The sequence below is a fragment of the Stigmatopora nigra genome, chromosome 17 (genome assembly GCF_051989575.1).
Source record: "Stigmatopora nigra isolate UIUO_SnigA chromosome 17, RoL_Snig_1.1, whole genome shotgun sequence".
Classification (NCBI taxonomy): domain Eukaryota; kingdom Metazoa; phylum Chordata; class Actinopteri; order Syngnathiformes; family Syngnathidae; genus Stigmatopora; species Stigmatopora nigra.
The window spans coordinates 3,536,262-3,554,278 of record NC_135524.1 but is presented as its reverse complement, the minus strand read 5'-3'; the positions used below and the strand labels follow the sequence as shown (position 1 = coordinate 3,554,278).

General features: G+C 39.1%; 1 protein-coding gene across 1 annotated transcript; it reads right to left on the bottom strand.

Moving 5' to 3' along the window:
- Positions 1–226: 226 nt before the first annotated feature.
- Positions 227–17,741, bottom strand: nnt (nicotinamide nucleotide transhydrogenase). The gene is made up of 22 exons (XM_077737576.1): positions 17,683–17,741; positions 15,941–16,146; positions 15,185–15,414; positions 14,901–15,118; positions 14,691–14,778; positions 14,190–14,278; positions 13,921–14,108; positions 13,703–13,836; positions 13,428–13,619; positions 12,227–12,380; positions 11,307–11,468; positions 10,446–10,556; positions 10,091–10,236; positions 9,720–9,915; positions 9,089–9,322; positions 8,490–8,650; positions 7,266–7,445; positions 6,820–6,979; positions 5,091–5,172; positions 4,664–4,782; positions 4,175–4,290; positions 227–2,237 (listed from the first exon to the last, which is right to left on the bottom strand). The coding sequence occupies exons 2-22, from the start codon at positions 16,092–16,094 to the stop codon at positions 2,094–2,096; spliced, it is 3,258 nt and encodes a 1,085-aa protein (XP_077593702.1). The 5' UTR covers positions 16,095–16,146; positions 17,683–17,741; the 3' UTR covers positions 227–2,093.
- Positions 17,742–18,017: the final 276 nt, after the last annotated feature.

Sequence of the window (18,017 nt, the reverse complement as noted above, 5' to 3'; positions counted from 1 at the left end):
ATGAGTACCAACTTTGTACATTTTGTAGAAACAGTGTAGTTAGCAATTTGCATTGAAAATGTCAGAATATTTCAATAGAAATGATGCTATACTTACCTTATTTTTGCATGGTGATCTATACAGTATTTAAAAAAAATAAGTATTCCTGCAAATCAGTTTTTGAGAACAGATACAACAAATAAACAGGTGTAAACACATTTTTTTCATATCAAAAAAAGGACACACATTTTAGAATCAATTGGAAAAACAAGTTTATTCATTGGGGATGATGTGCCATGATTTACAAATGTGGAAAAGACCATTCACAGTACATTTCCCTATCATGGGCCTATTCAAAGTTCAAAACTAAGATAACTGTGTGTATAAATGGGATATTGTTTTTACAAAAATACTTTCTGAGAGTCGGCAGGGAGTGACCATAGCAAATTGGCTTGGAAAGATGAACATTTTCTTCATTTTGTGTAACAACCTCCATGAATCAGGATGATTTAAATATTCCATTGGAAACATAAGCTACAAACACATCTAAGGACAGTAACTACTAACTCAACTAAAGTTCTGCAAACTAAGGGCGGTCAGATGACACAATGACACATGGAAGACGATGATGGGTTAGAAAAATTAAATGGAAATGGCTTGATTTTGCCAGATGGGAAGAATTATTGGTCATTTGAGAGAGGAGAGGTAGAGAGAAATGTTGGTCACCATGGCAGAAGGGTTCCAAAGGGTTAGTAGACATCAACAGGTCTTCTTACAGAATTGACAAAAAGACTTGAAATGGTCGACCCCCGTTATTGTTCCTCAAACCAGGAAAAATATCAACTACTATGAACTATACATTCCCACTTAGGTGTACTTAGCGTTGAGCGATGACATATATTGGAAAAAGATAGATTTTTTACTGCAAGGGTAAAGCGAAGCATTTTTTTTTTGCCATTAATTGACATTTCTTCAGCTTACCAAGAAGATTGAATCTCATAAGTGCCGTATTCCGAACCGGCACATGAAAGAAGCACTGACGGAGTACAACTGTTGTATTTCTTGAAAAGTATTCATTCCCAGCTTTACCTTTTGCATTAGTTATTTTTTTAGGTTTCGTCACATTCTATTATGGTTCTTTAAACTGGGTTGTACAGCAGTGACTGTTGAGAAAGTACCTTATAAATAACGTAGAGTTGAGTAAATAAAAATAACAAATTAACTAATGCAACCTTTTTGAGCACTTGGGTTTGGAGTGTACACCCTTGCCATAAAGTCAGGCGTCAACATAGTAACTGTATACCATGATGAATGTCAACTTTAGGGGGGCTGTTTAACAACGTAACTTTCAAAACGTCCTTAAGAGGCAATAACAAGGACGTAAATGTTAGATGACACACAAGTCAAAAAACCAGTGTGCACTGCAATGTTTGGACACAAAATCTTGCCACTGCCTATTTAAAAAGGAAAGCAGGCACATTTTTCATGTTCATCCCGAGAACAAATAAACCGTCATGTTATTTTTACAGATGAAAATGAATTCTGATACATTTTTTTTTTGTGGAATGGAGTATACAAACTTGAGGGTGAACTTTCTATGTATTTTAGGAAAGTGGCTTTTAAAAAGACTTGCAAAAATTACTTGGTCCAGTAAAAAAACTGCTTGGGAAGAGCGTTTACAAAACTGTTTTCATTACATTTTTGCTATTTTCTAATCGGGCTGAATTTTAGCTCAAATTAAGAAGCATTTGAGCTTTTTACGGCACGGAATGGCATCTGGAACATAAATTTTCTTTCTTAAGTTTAAAGAAGAAATGAAAAGATTTTTTAAATCTAAATTCCTAATTGTAAATTCACACATCTAACTTGAAATTGATCTAGATTCCTCATTTTTTGCACATTATTATGAATTATCTCCTAAAAGGCAGAGCTTTCCTTCATCTAAATTATACGAACGTGTAACCACACAAACGAAGGTCTACGATTAACGCCGCTGTTTGTCTTATTATTATTGAAAGCGTTAGGATCACATTGTTGCTTGGACGGCTTTATCTTTCCCTTTTTTTTGTGCAAGTGGTTTTTAAAAAGAGATGGTTTGATTGATTCAGCACTCCTTATTGAGACTCGCGCACCTTGGCTTGCAGGGCGTCGCATGTCTTCTTGGCGTCGCCCAGTAACATGGCCGTGTTGGGTTTGTAGAAGATGGGGTTGTCTACGGCGGCGTAACCAACACCTAGCGAGCGTTTCATCACCACCACCTGCAAAAAAATGAAAAAAATGGGGCACATGTCATTAGAATTAACTCAAATTTAAATACTGGAGTGTTTGTGATTGAATTCTTTTTGCAGCTCTTTTGATTCTTATTTTTATAAAGAGAATATTCATAACAAATTGAAATTTTCCTTTTGAAATTGTATTGTATTCATTAATTTTCTGAACCACTTAGGGTTGCAACATTGCATAATACAATGACGAACTTGAAAAAAATCAGTTTAAAAAAATTAAAGTGCCTTTTGTGTAAGTATTATGTAGTAAATTCTTTCTTTCATCTTAATGGTGAAAGTGGATTCTAAATACGAGTGATTTGAGTTTCGAGCATGGCCACGGCTTCCAAAGCCCTTCCAGATCAAAGCGTCAATAACATCTGCCGCATGAATCGTGCCCCCCGCACCCCTGTTTCATTTTAGGTGATAATTTCATCCTGTCCATGCCAAGAACACCCTCTGTTGCTGTTTCGGGTTGAAAAGTTCAGGAAGTTTATTCTCCGAAATGGCTTAGTCATGTTTCGCTTTGCAGACTGTTTAAAAGCATTTCCCCCAAACAGTGCGTGCCCTTGTTAGTGCGCGTGTGCACGTGTGTGTGCGTGCGTGCGTGTGTGTGTGTGAACAGCCTGCTTTTTTTTCCTCCTGGGGTGAAAGCTTGAAGTGGCTTTTCAGTTTAAACCAGGATTTCATTCCTACAGTGACAACATAACTGAACAATGAATGAATGCGTACTGCCTGTGTAATAATATTAAGAGTATTAGTACATGATTCAAAACATAAGTAGTATTTTTGGGTCTTGGCAGTGGTGACATCATAATTATTGAGGTGTCCTGATCTGATTAAGTCAGAAATCGGGGCCATTTGTCTGATTGTCAGCTTATCTTATGTAAAACATAGACTTAATTCATTTTGGCTCAGTTAGACATTACACAATGAAATATTTAAAGTTTTTTTTTAAAGTAGCGAGACTTTTGCAGTTGGTCCAAAAGTGTTTGCAGAAAAACATTTTGAGGCAATGGCTGATAACTTCCAAATGCCTTGAATGGAATTCCATTGTCAAACAAATGAGAACCCGACATGACAGTGAGGTTATCAATTGTGACGCTTATCTTCACCAAGTTTGGCTTGTGTGAATTATGAAAAGAAAACTTGTTCCCCACTGGTTGCATTTGACTGGCTCATAAATCAGCAAGGCGGTTTGTAGACAGAGTGGAGTCGCACACATGTACTCACCAACTACGGACTCCCCTGAGCCACAAACTAAATATAAATCAATACAATGAAGAACGCTACGTACAGCGGCGACTCGGCGTACTGGATTTTGACGTGATGACAGTCTTAAAGGCTTCACGCCAACTATTTAATTACACGCTGTTGGTAAACTCCAAACCTCGTAAATCTACGCAGTGGTGAACCGAGAAGCCTCAGTCATGTACTGTCGGAATAATACAAACGTATTTACATTTTTTATTTTTTTTACCCACAAAGTATTTCCTTTGATGAAATGTTTAAATGTGCAAAAGCTAGTCCAAGTGGGCTTACCTTCTGGTAGCGATTTATGAGTTTGTTGCATGTTGATTTCAGCCTTGGGCGTTAAAAGAGGTTTATAGTTTTGGGTCACACATTGGCTGTCATTGACGGCACTGGCCGTCCAATCCATTAAAGCGAGTTTATGTTTTTTCTGTGTTGAGATAGTAATACTTTTGGGAAAGGCTGCTCTGGGCAAAGAGAATGAAAGCAGTACCATTCCACAGGAACAGAGTCAGCCCTAATGGGATCAGGATGGCACTGCACCTGGAGTTCTAACAATCTCTCTCTGTTGGTCTGTTTCTTGCAACATCCACTGGTCTGTTGTCATTTTATCTTTGTATTATAGAACAAGGTACCCGCCCATGTTACGACCGAGCGTGTGTATGCCAGCTGTGTCTCACCTGCTTGGCCTTCCAGACCTCCAGGACGGGCATACCGGCAATGATGGAGTTGGGGTCTTCTTGGGCGGCGGAGTTGACAGTGTCATTGGCGCCGATCACCAGGACCAGATCGGTTTCTGTTAAGATCAAAAAGTAGCAACTGGATTTCATTTTTCATTTTACTATATGAGATTGTGGAATGTTTCACTTTTTGCACTTTTCATTGCAAGATACTTAACGAGTCATGAGCCTCCCTAAACTCTTGCTTCTCTAAGCAGAGTCCTCTTTTTGGCCATGATGAATTTCATTCCAAGAATTTCCTTTCCATCAAACATCAAAATACAAACATTTAAATCTGTAAACCCCATTATCCTGACACACTGTAGCAGCCCAACCAAAAAGTTCTTTCCCCCTTAGAAACTATAATATAATTCTACTGTCCTGATCAAATGTTTGGATGTGACAAGGCTTTGCATGTGTGAATTAAGATTTTTTTTTTTTTTTTTTTACCAGGGAAGTCTTCATTGATTTCCTCCATCTCCAGGACAATGTCATAAGGGACACCAGCCTCGGCCAAAAGGACGTTGAGCTGACCGGGCATTCGGCCAGCCACAGGGTGGATACCAAACCTGAGGCAATAAAATCAAATTACTATTTTTGATTAGGCTCAATTGACTGTAACCTAAAAAAATGAGTATCCCAAGGGCAAAATAAATGATGAACTAGAGGCACAATTAAATTGGCTTCTGCCCAACCTTTTTGCATCCATTCATCCATCTCATGTTTGTCCATTATTGTTGTCCTGTTATTTATTAAACTACATTTATCAACACACAACATTACCTTCCTTTGTCCTGCTGCAATTGTCATGAATTGACATCAGTAGCTGTATAAAAACAAGAATATTAACCTGGAAAGGAACATTAGTGGAGCTTACCGGACGTCTTTGCCTGCATCTTTGAGATTCTTGACCAACTCGGCGATGGGGTACTGTGCCTTTGCAGCACAAAGACCATAACCTGCATGAAAACATTTAAATATATAATATATACTGTATCATTTTACGATGAGAAAAATTACCAGAAAATAAATACTGAATTGGCACAGTGGCTATATGCAACATCACCTTACATTCCCTTAAATATAGCAAACAAAAGTTCACATCATTGTACAACACAATGCCATATTTGTACAATATGCATCCATAAGAAACTATGCTTTGGTATGGACTGGTTTGCATCCTATGCGGAAATATATTCACTGTCGGTTTGTAGAAGGAAGCAAGCGTATTCGTGGAACTCTCAAATAAGCCTAGAGAGAGCAAACTCTACATGGAAAGGGCCTGAGCCAAAATGGAAAACCACAACCACAAAACCTATTAGGATATGTTAACCACTACTCCACCATGTTGCCAGTCACTATTTTATGTTTGTTCTACTTGATCTTTATCACACACGCAAAACCATCTCAGACCAAACACTCCAGTGGTGTTCACAGGTTTTGTAACAAACCACCAAACAGAAACCACATTGTTTGGCCACTATATTGAGTTTTTCACCTGGGCTACTTATGGTGACCGATTCTGGCTTCCTGGTCAACAGTAGAATGGGATTAAATCTGTTTTTTGCACATTTTTGGATTACAAGTGAATCAATTTCATAATATTATCCCCTCAGGTGAGTGAGACTTTAAATAAATGGTGATTAAATGGGGAAAATGATGCAAATGTCATGAAAATGTTGAATATTTTTTGCCCAGATTTGAGGTGGCAGATGACTGCAACAAATAACCTTAAAGGGTCAAAATGCAAAACCAAAGATGAACTCAAATGGGAGGCATTGTGCATTTTAGTGCTGATTACTACTGCAACAGAGAAAATAATCGGTCATTTGATTACACAGTGTTCTTTGGAACAAAATAGAGGCCAATGTAGTAAAAGTTAAAGCGTTTTGCACATAACAGCATATAAAACAATTTACACCATCAAACTTTGACTGACTTCTTAACAGTTTTGAACTTTACCAAGTATCTCTGACAAGTTTTATTATCCTTCTACTAATATTCTAACCAATGTTGACTCTATCTGAAATCTTTTTTTTTTATTTGCGGCTAAAACTAAGAAAAACAAACCTACTTTTGCCACTCCAAGTCCAAGTTTGTTTAGGCTCATGTTTATTTGGGCTGTGTGATATTATGCTTATTGGCAACAACAACTATTTTATACACAGACCCGTATAGTTCTGAACATTTTCAATCAACTACCTGACAACTTAACAAAGCTTATTTAAAGTTTTGAACAACAAAAAAATATATAATATCCTCGAATAAATACATAAGAGCAGAAAAATCTAACATGTAGTACACAAAAAGTGAACTTAAGGCTAGTTTAAGAGTATAAAAAAGAAAAAAATGTCTATTACTTGTCTGGCACGACCACACAAGGACCCAAGGATGTGCATTGATGTTAGTGTAAATCTGCATGGGGGCCCACCAGCCTTGTCAATTAGCCTAGCAAATCGGTGATGTAACACAGGTCAAGAAAGGGTTAAATAAACACACCCCACAGTCTACAAAAGCTGAAGGAGGCTGGGAAAAAAGTGACTGGCAAAGTCAAAGTGACATATTTTGCTGTGCTTGTACAAATTCTGTGTGTGTATGTGTGTTACCTGGCGTGATGATGATGTTCTGGGCCTCTTTAATCATATCCACAGTCTGGTCTACATTGACTTCAGTGTGCGTTCCTGTGATCTCCATCGGTTTCCCAGTACCGGTGGAAGATGTGCCGTAGCCTCCCAGGATCACATTTGCCAGAGAGCGATTCATGGCCTAAAAGAAAATGTTTGCCTTCATTTTCAATTATCGCAATCTGTGGGGACTATCAAAAGAAAGTACATAACGTAAATGGCCTTGGACAGCACACGGGTTTTAGTTATTTGACAACCTATCATGTAGGGTAACGTTAGAGTCCCTCCTGCTGGACGACGAGGAAACAACAAATGTTAAGACTATTTTTTACCCTTGTCTCCGATAAAATCCTAACAGAAAATGGGGGTTTAACTATAATTATCATATGACTGTAAGATTTGGTGAGATTTATTCCATTTGGACTTACCACACACATGATGTATGACAGAATGGCACCGGATGATCCAATGAGAGCCCCAACAATAGTCAGAAGATTGTTGTTGAGCAGGAAACCCTCCGCACACAAGGCCCAGCCTGAGTAGCTGTTCAGCACTGTGATTACCACTGGCATGTCTGCACCCCCAATGGCGGCCGTTAAGGTTACTCCCTGTCAGAAAAAAAGATATACATATATATATATATTAAATGATGTAACTAGATATGCATGTAAATGAGTTGATAATGTGCAAAAATAATGGAAAAAGTAGTTTTTGGAAGCTCTGATCTGGTAAAATAGCTCCTAAAATACTTTGAGTCACTTTTGTGTTTTTTATGTCCAAAACAATAAATCAAGTGTCCATGTATGGCCTTTGAATGTTTTTAAAAGAAAACAAACAATAAAATACAGCCCCTCTAAAAGAAGTAAAAGCTTTATCATTATCATCACCCATGGTCTTTCTGTACTTAAGATACAGTATAAGGGCAAGATAAGCAATTTCATTATCGACTCAAGTAATATTATAGCCAGCCAACTTTGCCCTGATTCATCTATTGAGACTAAGAGCAGATGTTTGGACAGGCTAAACATTTATTTACTATACTGCCAGTGGAAAATCAGTTTTTTTGTCATGACTAAAAGGGTTTTTTTTCAGTTAGTTGGCCTACTCTATATTCTATGATGGATTTTAAGGTAGCAGAAGGACCAAAAGTGAAATACTATCAAATCAAAGAACTCAAACGCCTTTAACCAAGTAAAAGTAGTTGCATAGGTCAAAAAAGCTTTTCAATCTCCTCCTTTAAAATTCTCGTAAAGCACCAATGACGTCTGATGAAGTCTCAGGGCACATTTTCAAAAGGCTAAGTGTGACTTTACAGTGGTGAAGCCCAATATAATTAGAGTCAAGTGCAAGCAGCAAGCAGGCAATTGCAAAATAAAGTCTTTTTTGCCACCATGTTTGCAAGACTATTAACAGATTTTGAAGCGGCGAGTGATGCCAGTGCAACAAGCTGCTTATTGACCGGCTTCCCCCCCTCCCTAAACCCAAATTCACCCCCTTCCTAAGGAAAATAAGAACTAACACTTTTACACGCTCCGTCTGTCAGCATTAACGGGTTTCGATTTACTCTCGAGGGGAAATTTCTCGGTAAAAAAATGACTACTCTGTTGTGCACACGTGGCCACGTTCCAGAAACGCGTACATCCGAATCATACCATGACGGCAGACAGAGCGGACACGGAGCCGAGACAGGTGATGCCGGTCAGGTAGCTGGGGTCCAGCATGTAAGGAATCATCCCACCGATGCTACCGGCCATCAGAGAGGCGTTCAGGGCGTGGCGGGCAGGGAGAATCAGTGGGGCGCTGTTCAGCATTCCTGTGTCATGAAGAGAAGGATTTTACTATTTGGCAGCACTCTGAAGTCGGTGCAAATAATTCAAAGCTAATTAGTTTACTTGATAAACAGAAAGAAATGTAATACTCCATAAAGAGAACAGTCTGCATCATAGAGACAATGATTGTGGGAACTATTGCAATGTGTGCATAAACTACAAGGAAGGAAACTATTTTTCTACATTTTAATGTATGAAGATATCAATGCATTTTGGGCCCCAATGCTTTTTAATAGATTTCCCCACCCATTTTTTATATATTTCTTAATTTAAGTAGACAAAACCTATTTGTAAAATGTATTATAACCTCTAAAACTACACTAAATTTGAAATAAGCGGAATATAGGTTCATCCAGAAATGAGCAATTCCCTCAAATTGGTGTGAGTAGTGATGATTTGGTCAAAATATGAACTTTTCAAACCTTGCAGTTTTCCATATGCCACCAAAGAGCCACTGAAAGTAACTCCACCAATGAAAGTGCCAAGGTAGGCCACTATTTTGGTCAGATTGGCTGCTGGGTCAGTAGCAAAGTGAGGGTACTCCACCATATATTCGGCCACGCAGGTCAGCACAGCCGCCAAACCCACCAGGCTGTGGAAAGCAGCCACCAGCTGGGGTAGGTCAGTAATCTGGATTCTTTTAGCAATGGTCAGACCTGCAAAGAAAAAAAATAAGTATATAAGGAATAAACAGCAATGTGTGGCTTTGTATGTGCAGGTGATGTTTAGTCTGGAAATGTGGAATAATTAGCATTTAAAATAAATGATCAAGTTGTCAAGCTATTGGCAAAACACTATTCCTGTTTGGTAACTGTCTATGTTTATGTACATGGGGGTAATGTACATTGTATAGTCTGGACCAATTAGTATTCACATGAAATGATCACCTTTTCTCCTGTAAGTGGGAGGTATGCTAACATCAAAAAGCTCATCTGCACGCCACACGCCTGCTCTTTTAATCTATCCAAGGCAGGAATGTATGTGCACACAAACACATGCTAACAAGAGATCCCCCATGCAGCTCATCATATGGAGCGACAAATTCTGACTCACCGGCGGTGCCTCCAACGGCCATGGCGGCGCTCATCTGCGTCAAGAGCTCAGGACTTGGCTTAAGTGCTCCCAGGGTGGCTGCGATACCTCCGGCGACACCCATCATTCCCAAAGTATTACCCAAACGGGCTGTGGACTGGTTGGAGAGGCCAGCTAGGGCTCCCACACAGCACATTCCAGAGCCTAAGTACATCATCTGGTAAGAGAAAGAAATAGGTAATGGTTAAAAAACATGTTATTTTTACATGGAGGGTTCTGTGCGACATCTGGACAAACAAAAAATATATAAAATGGATGATTATGCATCTATTTTGAAAGCCTGATTATGAATGCATCATATATGTCTATGTTACCAGATGAAATTTCTTCACCTGTTCAATGTTGTATCCCGAATGCAGTGCTGCAGCGTATCCGCCCACAAAGACACCCGCCGGAAGAAAATAGAGGTAGTTGTGCTCCGGGGGATCGGTTGGACGCTTGAACATGTCCAACATCTTCTGAGTCACCAGGAAACCACCTGAATAAAGATTATATCTTACACTGAGTCCCACTGAGTGTTAAATCTAATGGCTAAGAGACCCATATTTGTCCATATTACATCCCTAAGGGTTTGGAAAGAGTTGGGGTCTTGCAATTGGGTTCATTTTGGGTTTCCATCGTGTGATTTTTAAACACTAAATCCTGTATAAGATGATTGGTGCATGACTGGAAGTGTGTGAGACTCACCAGCTATGTTGACTGAGGAGATAAAGGCAGCCAGCACAGCCAGTGTGTCAGCTGTGCTTGTTGGTAAGTAGCCACCTCCCATCAGGGAAAGACCACCGACGGCCGTCAGACCTACAGAAACAGGCATTATGAAGACAAGGATACATTTACTTTCATAAGATATAAACCTAAACTAAAATGTCTTGAACAAAAAGTGCAACAACAACAAAACACCATCAATAGACTGCAATTCTACTCTTTTACCATTGCAATGAAGGTTATGTAAAATTTCTAAATTTCCTGCATAATGTATAAGTTAGGCATGAAAACACAAGTATTTAAATGACTGTCTGCAAAAAAAAGTAATTTCACAAAGAATGAAAAGGGCCAAAATCCCTGAGGTGCATACAAGACGAGGGAAGATGTGAACATAAAAGCAGTGCAGACCTTGTGGGCAATAAAACTTTTAAAGCACTTGAAAAGTGTCCATGCTCGTTCCCACCGAGGCAACGCGGCCTCACTCTGATGTCTGAACAAGCAGCTTGCGTGCGCGACTAAATGAGCAAGAGACCACCCTGACCCCTAAAGATCACCGCTGGTGTGTTACTTCCTACCTCGGCGTGGGTCGTCGGGGTGATCAAAGCAGTAAGAACACACACATGCACTTACCTCCCCGACCTTTAGACCCCGTTGTGTTAAGCGGCAGACAACAGGGACACGATCTTTTAAGGTTTTAGTTGGACTAAAGAAGTATATATTTGCTTTTTTTTAAATCTTTTAGATGGCAATTGCCTCAGAAATAGGACACTCCTGCTTCTGACGGTTAAAAAGATAACTTCAATTTTGTGTACATGCAAATAAATAATCCTGCTTCAAACTAACCTGAAATGGCATTGGTCACAGACATGAGTGGTGAGTGAAGTGCCGGGGTGACACCCCAAACTGTGTGGTATCCCACAATGCCCGCCAGGCCAAAGGTGGTGACCATCTGTGTGAAAGCCGCATTGGGAGCCGCCAGTCCCAAACCCATCATTGTGCCGAGGCCTAAAAAAGGAATTGCACGTTAAAAAAGATGCAAAAAAAACAAGAAAAAGTCCATATATTAACATGAATGACATTAAAAAATACTCATAACATGATACACTTTTGAAAGGAGAAAAAAAATCAATTTGACTGAACACTAAAAGCCATTATTTTAATGGCGGTCGTTATAATGGGTTTCCCAATTTCCCATCGGCAGCTCTGGAGCCCCCCCGTCGCCCCACAATGCATAGCAGTTTATCATTCGGAATGACTCAAATTACACATGCACGCTAATGAGCAGGTATGCGGCGCCTGGCGAGTTGTCGGCGCACACTTAAAACGTGCCTAACGATAGCGGCAATGCGGCGGGTGGGGGCATTTGAGTCAACAATGTGTGATTTGCAATTAAATGCACGTGGCGCTGTTACCCAATGGCCGGTGCGGCACCATGGGGAGCCGTGGCGGCGGTGTCACTTCAAACGAAGACTCGGGGCGACACCAAGTTTATACCCCACACTTCCTGACACTAAGAGGGTGCCCGTTTCTTGGGTGTGAGTATGCGTGTGCTCGCTTTAATCTGGCTGTGACACTTTGCACCTCCTGTGCACATTCCAGCACTGAACTAAAAGAGCTGATGATTAACCCTCAACCTTGTCGGAGACCCCGCCATCCCTAAAGCTGACCCATGAGTCCAATGAGGACACTTAAAGGAAAATTAAGTCCAGAAGGGAGCCCATGTTGAGATTTCTGGACTTAGCTCACAGTGGTGGTAAACTGACCTCCAGTGTACAGGCTAGCAGAAGTGAGTGTCGCCCTGAAGGGAGAAACTTGGGACGTCTTCTCGGCCTCTAGTTCCTTGGCAGACTTGGGCTTGGGGGGTGCGGCGGTGGGCATATTGTTTGGCTGAGGAGCTGGGAAGAGGTTTTTGCCATTCTAGGGAAGAGAAAAATGAGAAGTGAGAGGAGGTAGAATGAAAAAATAAAAAAATGGGAGAGGAATGAGAGCAGGTTTAGCTAGAAGACATTGAGCAATGACTCTCATCTAAAGGGCTAATAATCTAAATTGTAACATTAGACAAAAACCTCAACTAAGCAAACTAATGGTACACATGATACAATGAAGTAATGTCTATTTGCATCATTTTTACAAAGCACATGTCTAGTAAGGAAATACAGATAAACTGATCAACTGTAGATCATTTGTTTAGTGGAAAGAAATGAATGGATCTGAGCCTTCCTCTGATTAACGTGGAAAAAATACATTAAATCTTCCTAACAATATGATGAGAATGGATGACAAAGTTGATGCGGATAAATATGATCTATTCATCATCTCTGCCATGGCAACTAATGAAGCAGAGGTCATACATCTGTTATATATCAATGTTTATGATATGCACCTATTCATCACATGTTCTGGGGTGCTTTTCCTTTCCATCGCCTATCAATTGGAGGGCAAATTTAAACAACTTTTTACACTAAATCTTAGATTGTTAAATTCACTGAAGATTAGGTATAAATTCTTCTGTGAAGCCAACATCCATGATCATTGGAAAGTGGGACGAGGCGAAACTACATGGATAAAAATGATGTATCAAACTTACCTTAAGTGTGACGTCAATGTACTAATAGGATACCAGGTAGGGCTGTATTTTATAAATAACAAAATTAGTTTAAAGTGCTACATTAACTAGATTAAAGTAAAATAATATTTGCCATTATTCAGTATTAATGAATAGCTCTTGGGAAAAGATACGTCAATTGAAACATGTTCTGAGTCTGACACCTAGTGACCAATAGAGGAAAACCCACAGTGTGTGTGGTGCTTGCAAACTATTGAGCGCAAATTCATATTTTTTCTAACAATTACACCACTTCTAATGGCACATATGATGATGTCTCCTGTCAGTCTACTAATATTTACTAAAAGTGGTTGGAAATTCATATTTTAAATCAGACAAATCAATCCAAAAGGTCATACCTGCATTACAACAGAACCTCTAACAACGTGATCCATGGTCCCGAAGTCAAACACGTCCTTGACATCAAGGTAAAAGTTGTCCTTGTCGGGACTGATGGCGCGGACCAGCTTTGTGATGTTGTTAGAGTACAGCGTGCTGGACTGTGTGGGCAAGCGGCTTGGCAGATCTGTGTAGCCAATATGGGTCACACCCTTCAAAAACAAAAAGCAACCACACACTCAAAGATTTCGTACATATAATCTACTAAAAGTGAGCATCTTTCAATTGCACATACATTATGAATAGACAGCTCCCCAGGTACGGTAGTCTCGATATTTCCTCCAGCCTCAGCGGCCAAGTCCACCACCACTGATCCATCTTTCATACTCTCAATCATAGGTTTGGTGATCAGAATGGGAGCCCGCTTACCTGATATAAAACAAAAAAATCATCAAGTTCGAAGGATTCTCAGAATAAACATGACGAGACGAGATCCTCATCTTGTGTACATACCGGGAATGAGCGCAGTGGTGATGATAATATCGACCTCCTGGCACTGTTTGGCGAACAGCTTCATCTCAGCCTCAATGAACTCTTTGGACATGACCTTGGCATAGCCTCCTTGGCCCTCTCCAGACTCCTTGAAGTCTACCTCTAAGGGCTCAGCACCCAAAGACTTGAACTGATCCAAAGCATCCGCCCTGTCAGAGAAAAAAAAAAGATGTTCAAAAGATTTTTGGGCATCTGTAAGTGAGTCAAAAGTGTGTGAAACAGAAACAAACCTGGTGTCAAATCCTCGCACTATGGCGCCCATAGCTCGGGCACTGCCAGCGGCAGCTAATCCGGCTACTCCACCTCCAATGATTAGTACCTAATTGAATACAGTTGAAATAGTTGACAACCGGTTTTTAATTGAAGTCATTTAAAAAAATGTAGTTGTGGGAAATTATTTTTTTTCTGCATGCGAGTACAAAAGCCCAAGTCAGGCACAAAAAAACATTCTTTGTGACTAAAGGTGTGCCACAAGGCTCAGTTTCATTGACATTTCAATTTACAATAAAGTGTCTCTGACCAGAATTTTATCTAATTTTTATCATCCATTATTTGTTACTGCTTTCCCAAATGTAAGTTTATTTACAAATGACTGTATGTCAAACCATCCTATATATTGTTCATTTTCGGAACATTATTTTTATTATATACATATGATGTGGGCCATTTAGCCAGTTCACCATTGTAAATGTAATAATTGCAATTGCAAATAAAGCACATAAAACACACACCTTTGCAGGTGGCACTTTCCCTGCAGCCGTGATTTGTCCAGTGAAAAAGCGTCCAAAACTGTTGGCTGCCAGCACAACTGACTTATACCTAAAGAGAAGAGAAATTAATTTGTATCCTCGAAGGACTGCCGTAAACCAAGGAAAACAACTCCTCTGTAAATGTTTTATAAGGTAACAACACATCTTTTTTTCGGGGTAACGTTCACTCACCCGGCAATATTCGCCATGGAGCTGAGTGCGTCGTAACCTTGGGCGATGGTGACCCTTGGCACTTGGTCCATAGCCAGAACGGTGGCTTTTTTCTGAGACAGCATTTCCAAGAGCTCAGGGTTCTGAGCTGGGTAGATGAAGCTAATCAAAGTAGACGCTTCCTTCATCAGCTCCACTTCGTGGGTCCCCAAAGTAGGGTTGAAAACAGGAGCTCGGACCTGGAAGCAGATTGATCAGAAAAGATGAGTTTATGTGTAGATTATTTTGGCAACACAAGTGCTTACCTTGACCAAAACATCAGAGGCAAATACGTCTTTAAGGTTTTTAATTGTAGCTCCAACTTGGGTGTATTGCTCATCTTGGAATTTTGAGGATTCCCCTGCACCAGATTCCACAACAACATTGAAGCCTTGTTTGATGAGCGCCTGCACACCAGCAGGAGACAGCGCCACACGCCGCTCATTCTGGAAAATTTCTTTTGGGACGCCAACTGTGAGTTGCTTGTATGGAATTCCTGGAGAGTTAAAAAGGGGAGAGGATGAAGGCACACAAAAAAAACTGACCCTTTCTTTTAGTATTATATCATTAACAAGATTAATTCCAATTATATGATTAATCAAAAATAAAAATACATTTTAACAGTGCAATAATCCCATATGTTTTATTATTGTTGCATTTGTTCATTCAGTTTAATCTGAATTATGAAGATAATTAAAGATGAAGAAATAAAAATCCAGTGTGTTCAACATTACACTAGACAAACATTTATGCACACTATCACACTATGCTTTTTCCTATGTAAAATTCCACTGCCCTACTTTTTATAGTCTGTGTGAATTGTGTCAGCGAAGGCATATGGTGTAAAACTTGCACTAAATCTATCATTCGGATCGACTGTTTTGCTGCGGCAAACCCTCAGGGCATAGGCCGAAAAGTCAGTCTTCATGTGTACATAAACATAAACTGTCCTTCCTCCAGCAGTGCAAGAATTCTAATATGTCAATACAAGAAAAAAAAACTTCTGTGCTATTTTACACTACCTGGGGAGGCACATCTTCTGAGAGGGTGATGGGTCCTGAAAAATCGAACGCATGCTGTTTGAATAGCCGGGGAAGTACGCAGTTTTAAACAGGAGGGCCCACTTAAAACAGGGGCCGAGCAGCCAGCCGCAATGGCACGAAGTAGAGTGGCCATGTTGTGCCCGCACACAGCAAAAAGGAGTTCAGCAGCACAGACAGCACTCCTCCTGTGGGAGACAGAAAGGTATTGTGGTAAAAGGAGGAGAACCCATTCCAAATTTCAGAGTAGTATTACAAGTAGTAGTAGTATTACAAGTAGTAGTAGTATTACAAGTAGTAGTAGTATTACAAGTAGTAGTAGTATTACAAGTAGTAGTAGTATTACAAGTAGTAGTAGTATTACAAGTAGTAGTAGTATTACAAGTAGTAGTAGTATTACAAGTAGTAGTAGTATTAGGAGTAGTAGTAGTAATAATAATAGTAGTAGTAGTAATAGTAGTAGTAGTAATAATAATAGTAGTAGTATTACAAGTAGTAGTAGTATTAGGAGTAGTAGTAGTAATAATAATAGTAGTAGTAGTAATAGTAGTAGTAGTAATAATAATAGTAGTAGTAGTAGTAGTAATAATAATAATAATAGTAGTAATAGTAGTAGTAGTAGTAGTAGTAGTAGTAGTAATAATAATAGTAGTAATAGTAGTAGTAGTAGTAATAATAATAATAATAGTAGTAATAGTAGTAGTAGTAATAATAATAATAGTAGTAATAGTAGTAGTAGTAGTAGTAATAATAATAATAGTAGTAATAGTAGTAGTAGTAGTAATAATAATAATAGTAGTAATAGTAGTAGTAATAATAATAATAGTAGTAATAGTAGTAGTAGTAGTAATAATAATAATAGTAGTAATAGTAGTAGTAGTAGTAATAATAATAATAGTAGTAATAGTAGTATTAGGAGTAGTAGTAATATTAGGGGTAGTAGTAGTATTAGGAGTAGTAGTATTAGTAGTAGTATAGTAGTAATAATAATAGCAACAATAATAATAGTAATAATAATAATAATGAGAATAATAGTAAATAAAAAAAAACATCTAATGCAAGTCATTATAAAGTCAAGTAATAAAGAGGGGAAATTTTGTAAAATTCATTCATCTTCTAAAGCACTCATCCACCCACAGGTTTGCGGGGGGTGCTGGAGCTTATCCCAATTCTAGTGTAGTTTTCAATACATTTGCACATCAACGAATTGCTCAAATTACAAGTATCTATGACTGACAAGGTAACACTTAAACATTACTAGAACACCACGAAGTTTTACACTTGATCGAGAAGAATGCACGCCTGTGTCTAAGTTTTGATTCTATACTTTTTGTTTGGACGCGTGTATTTCTTTGATTGATTGAATGGCTTCCAAACGCCACATTGACGTTGTGCGTCATTCAGTCGATCTGAAGAGTTAAAGTAATAAAAAAAAATATTTGTGCAATAAAACGGATCTGTGCTAGTATTTGCCACAACTGCATTGATATATTCTGGTGTTTTATACATTTGATCTTGATATATATTTCCACAATCAGGACGCGTGGGGAGACTTGCTAGCATTCGTTAGCGTGCTAGTCTGTAACAAATGCACAGCTGTTTTACGCACAATGGCTACGTGTGCAAATAAAAGGGAGTAGGGGACACATATGTACACGCGTGGGTGCACCGCGACCCCAATGCACGACATAAAACGGAGATCCACGTCGTTTATGTACACTGACCTTTGCAGGGGTCCGGTGTCGTTGTTTGTGGATTCTGCACGGCCGAACTTTCAGTCGACCCGGAAGATGTCATCATATGACATATTAGTTGATTGGATCTCATTCAAATGTGCAAAAAAACGCATATTGCTTCTCTTTTGGGAGCTTGATCCAACGTAATAACTGGCATTGAGTATTTATAATAAAATCAGTTTTTCAAAGTTGATTTGTTTTGCAAATTGGAGTTGAATGTGATTTCTTTATTCTTATTGCGATCAGGAATATTTCTTACATACTCCCTCGCACACAATAAGATAGTAATCATAATATTTCAATATGATTTTTAATATTAAGTT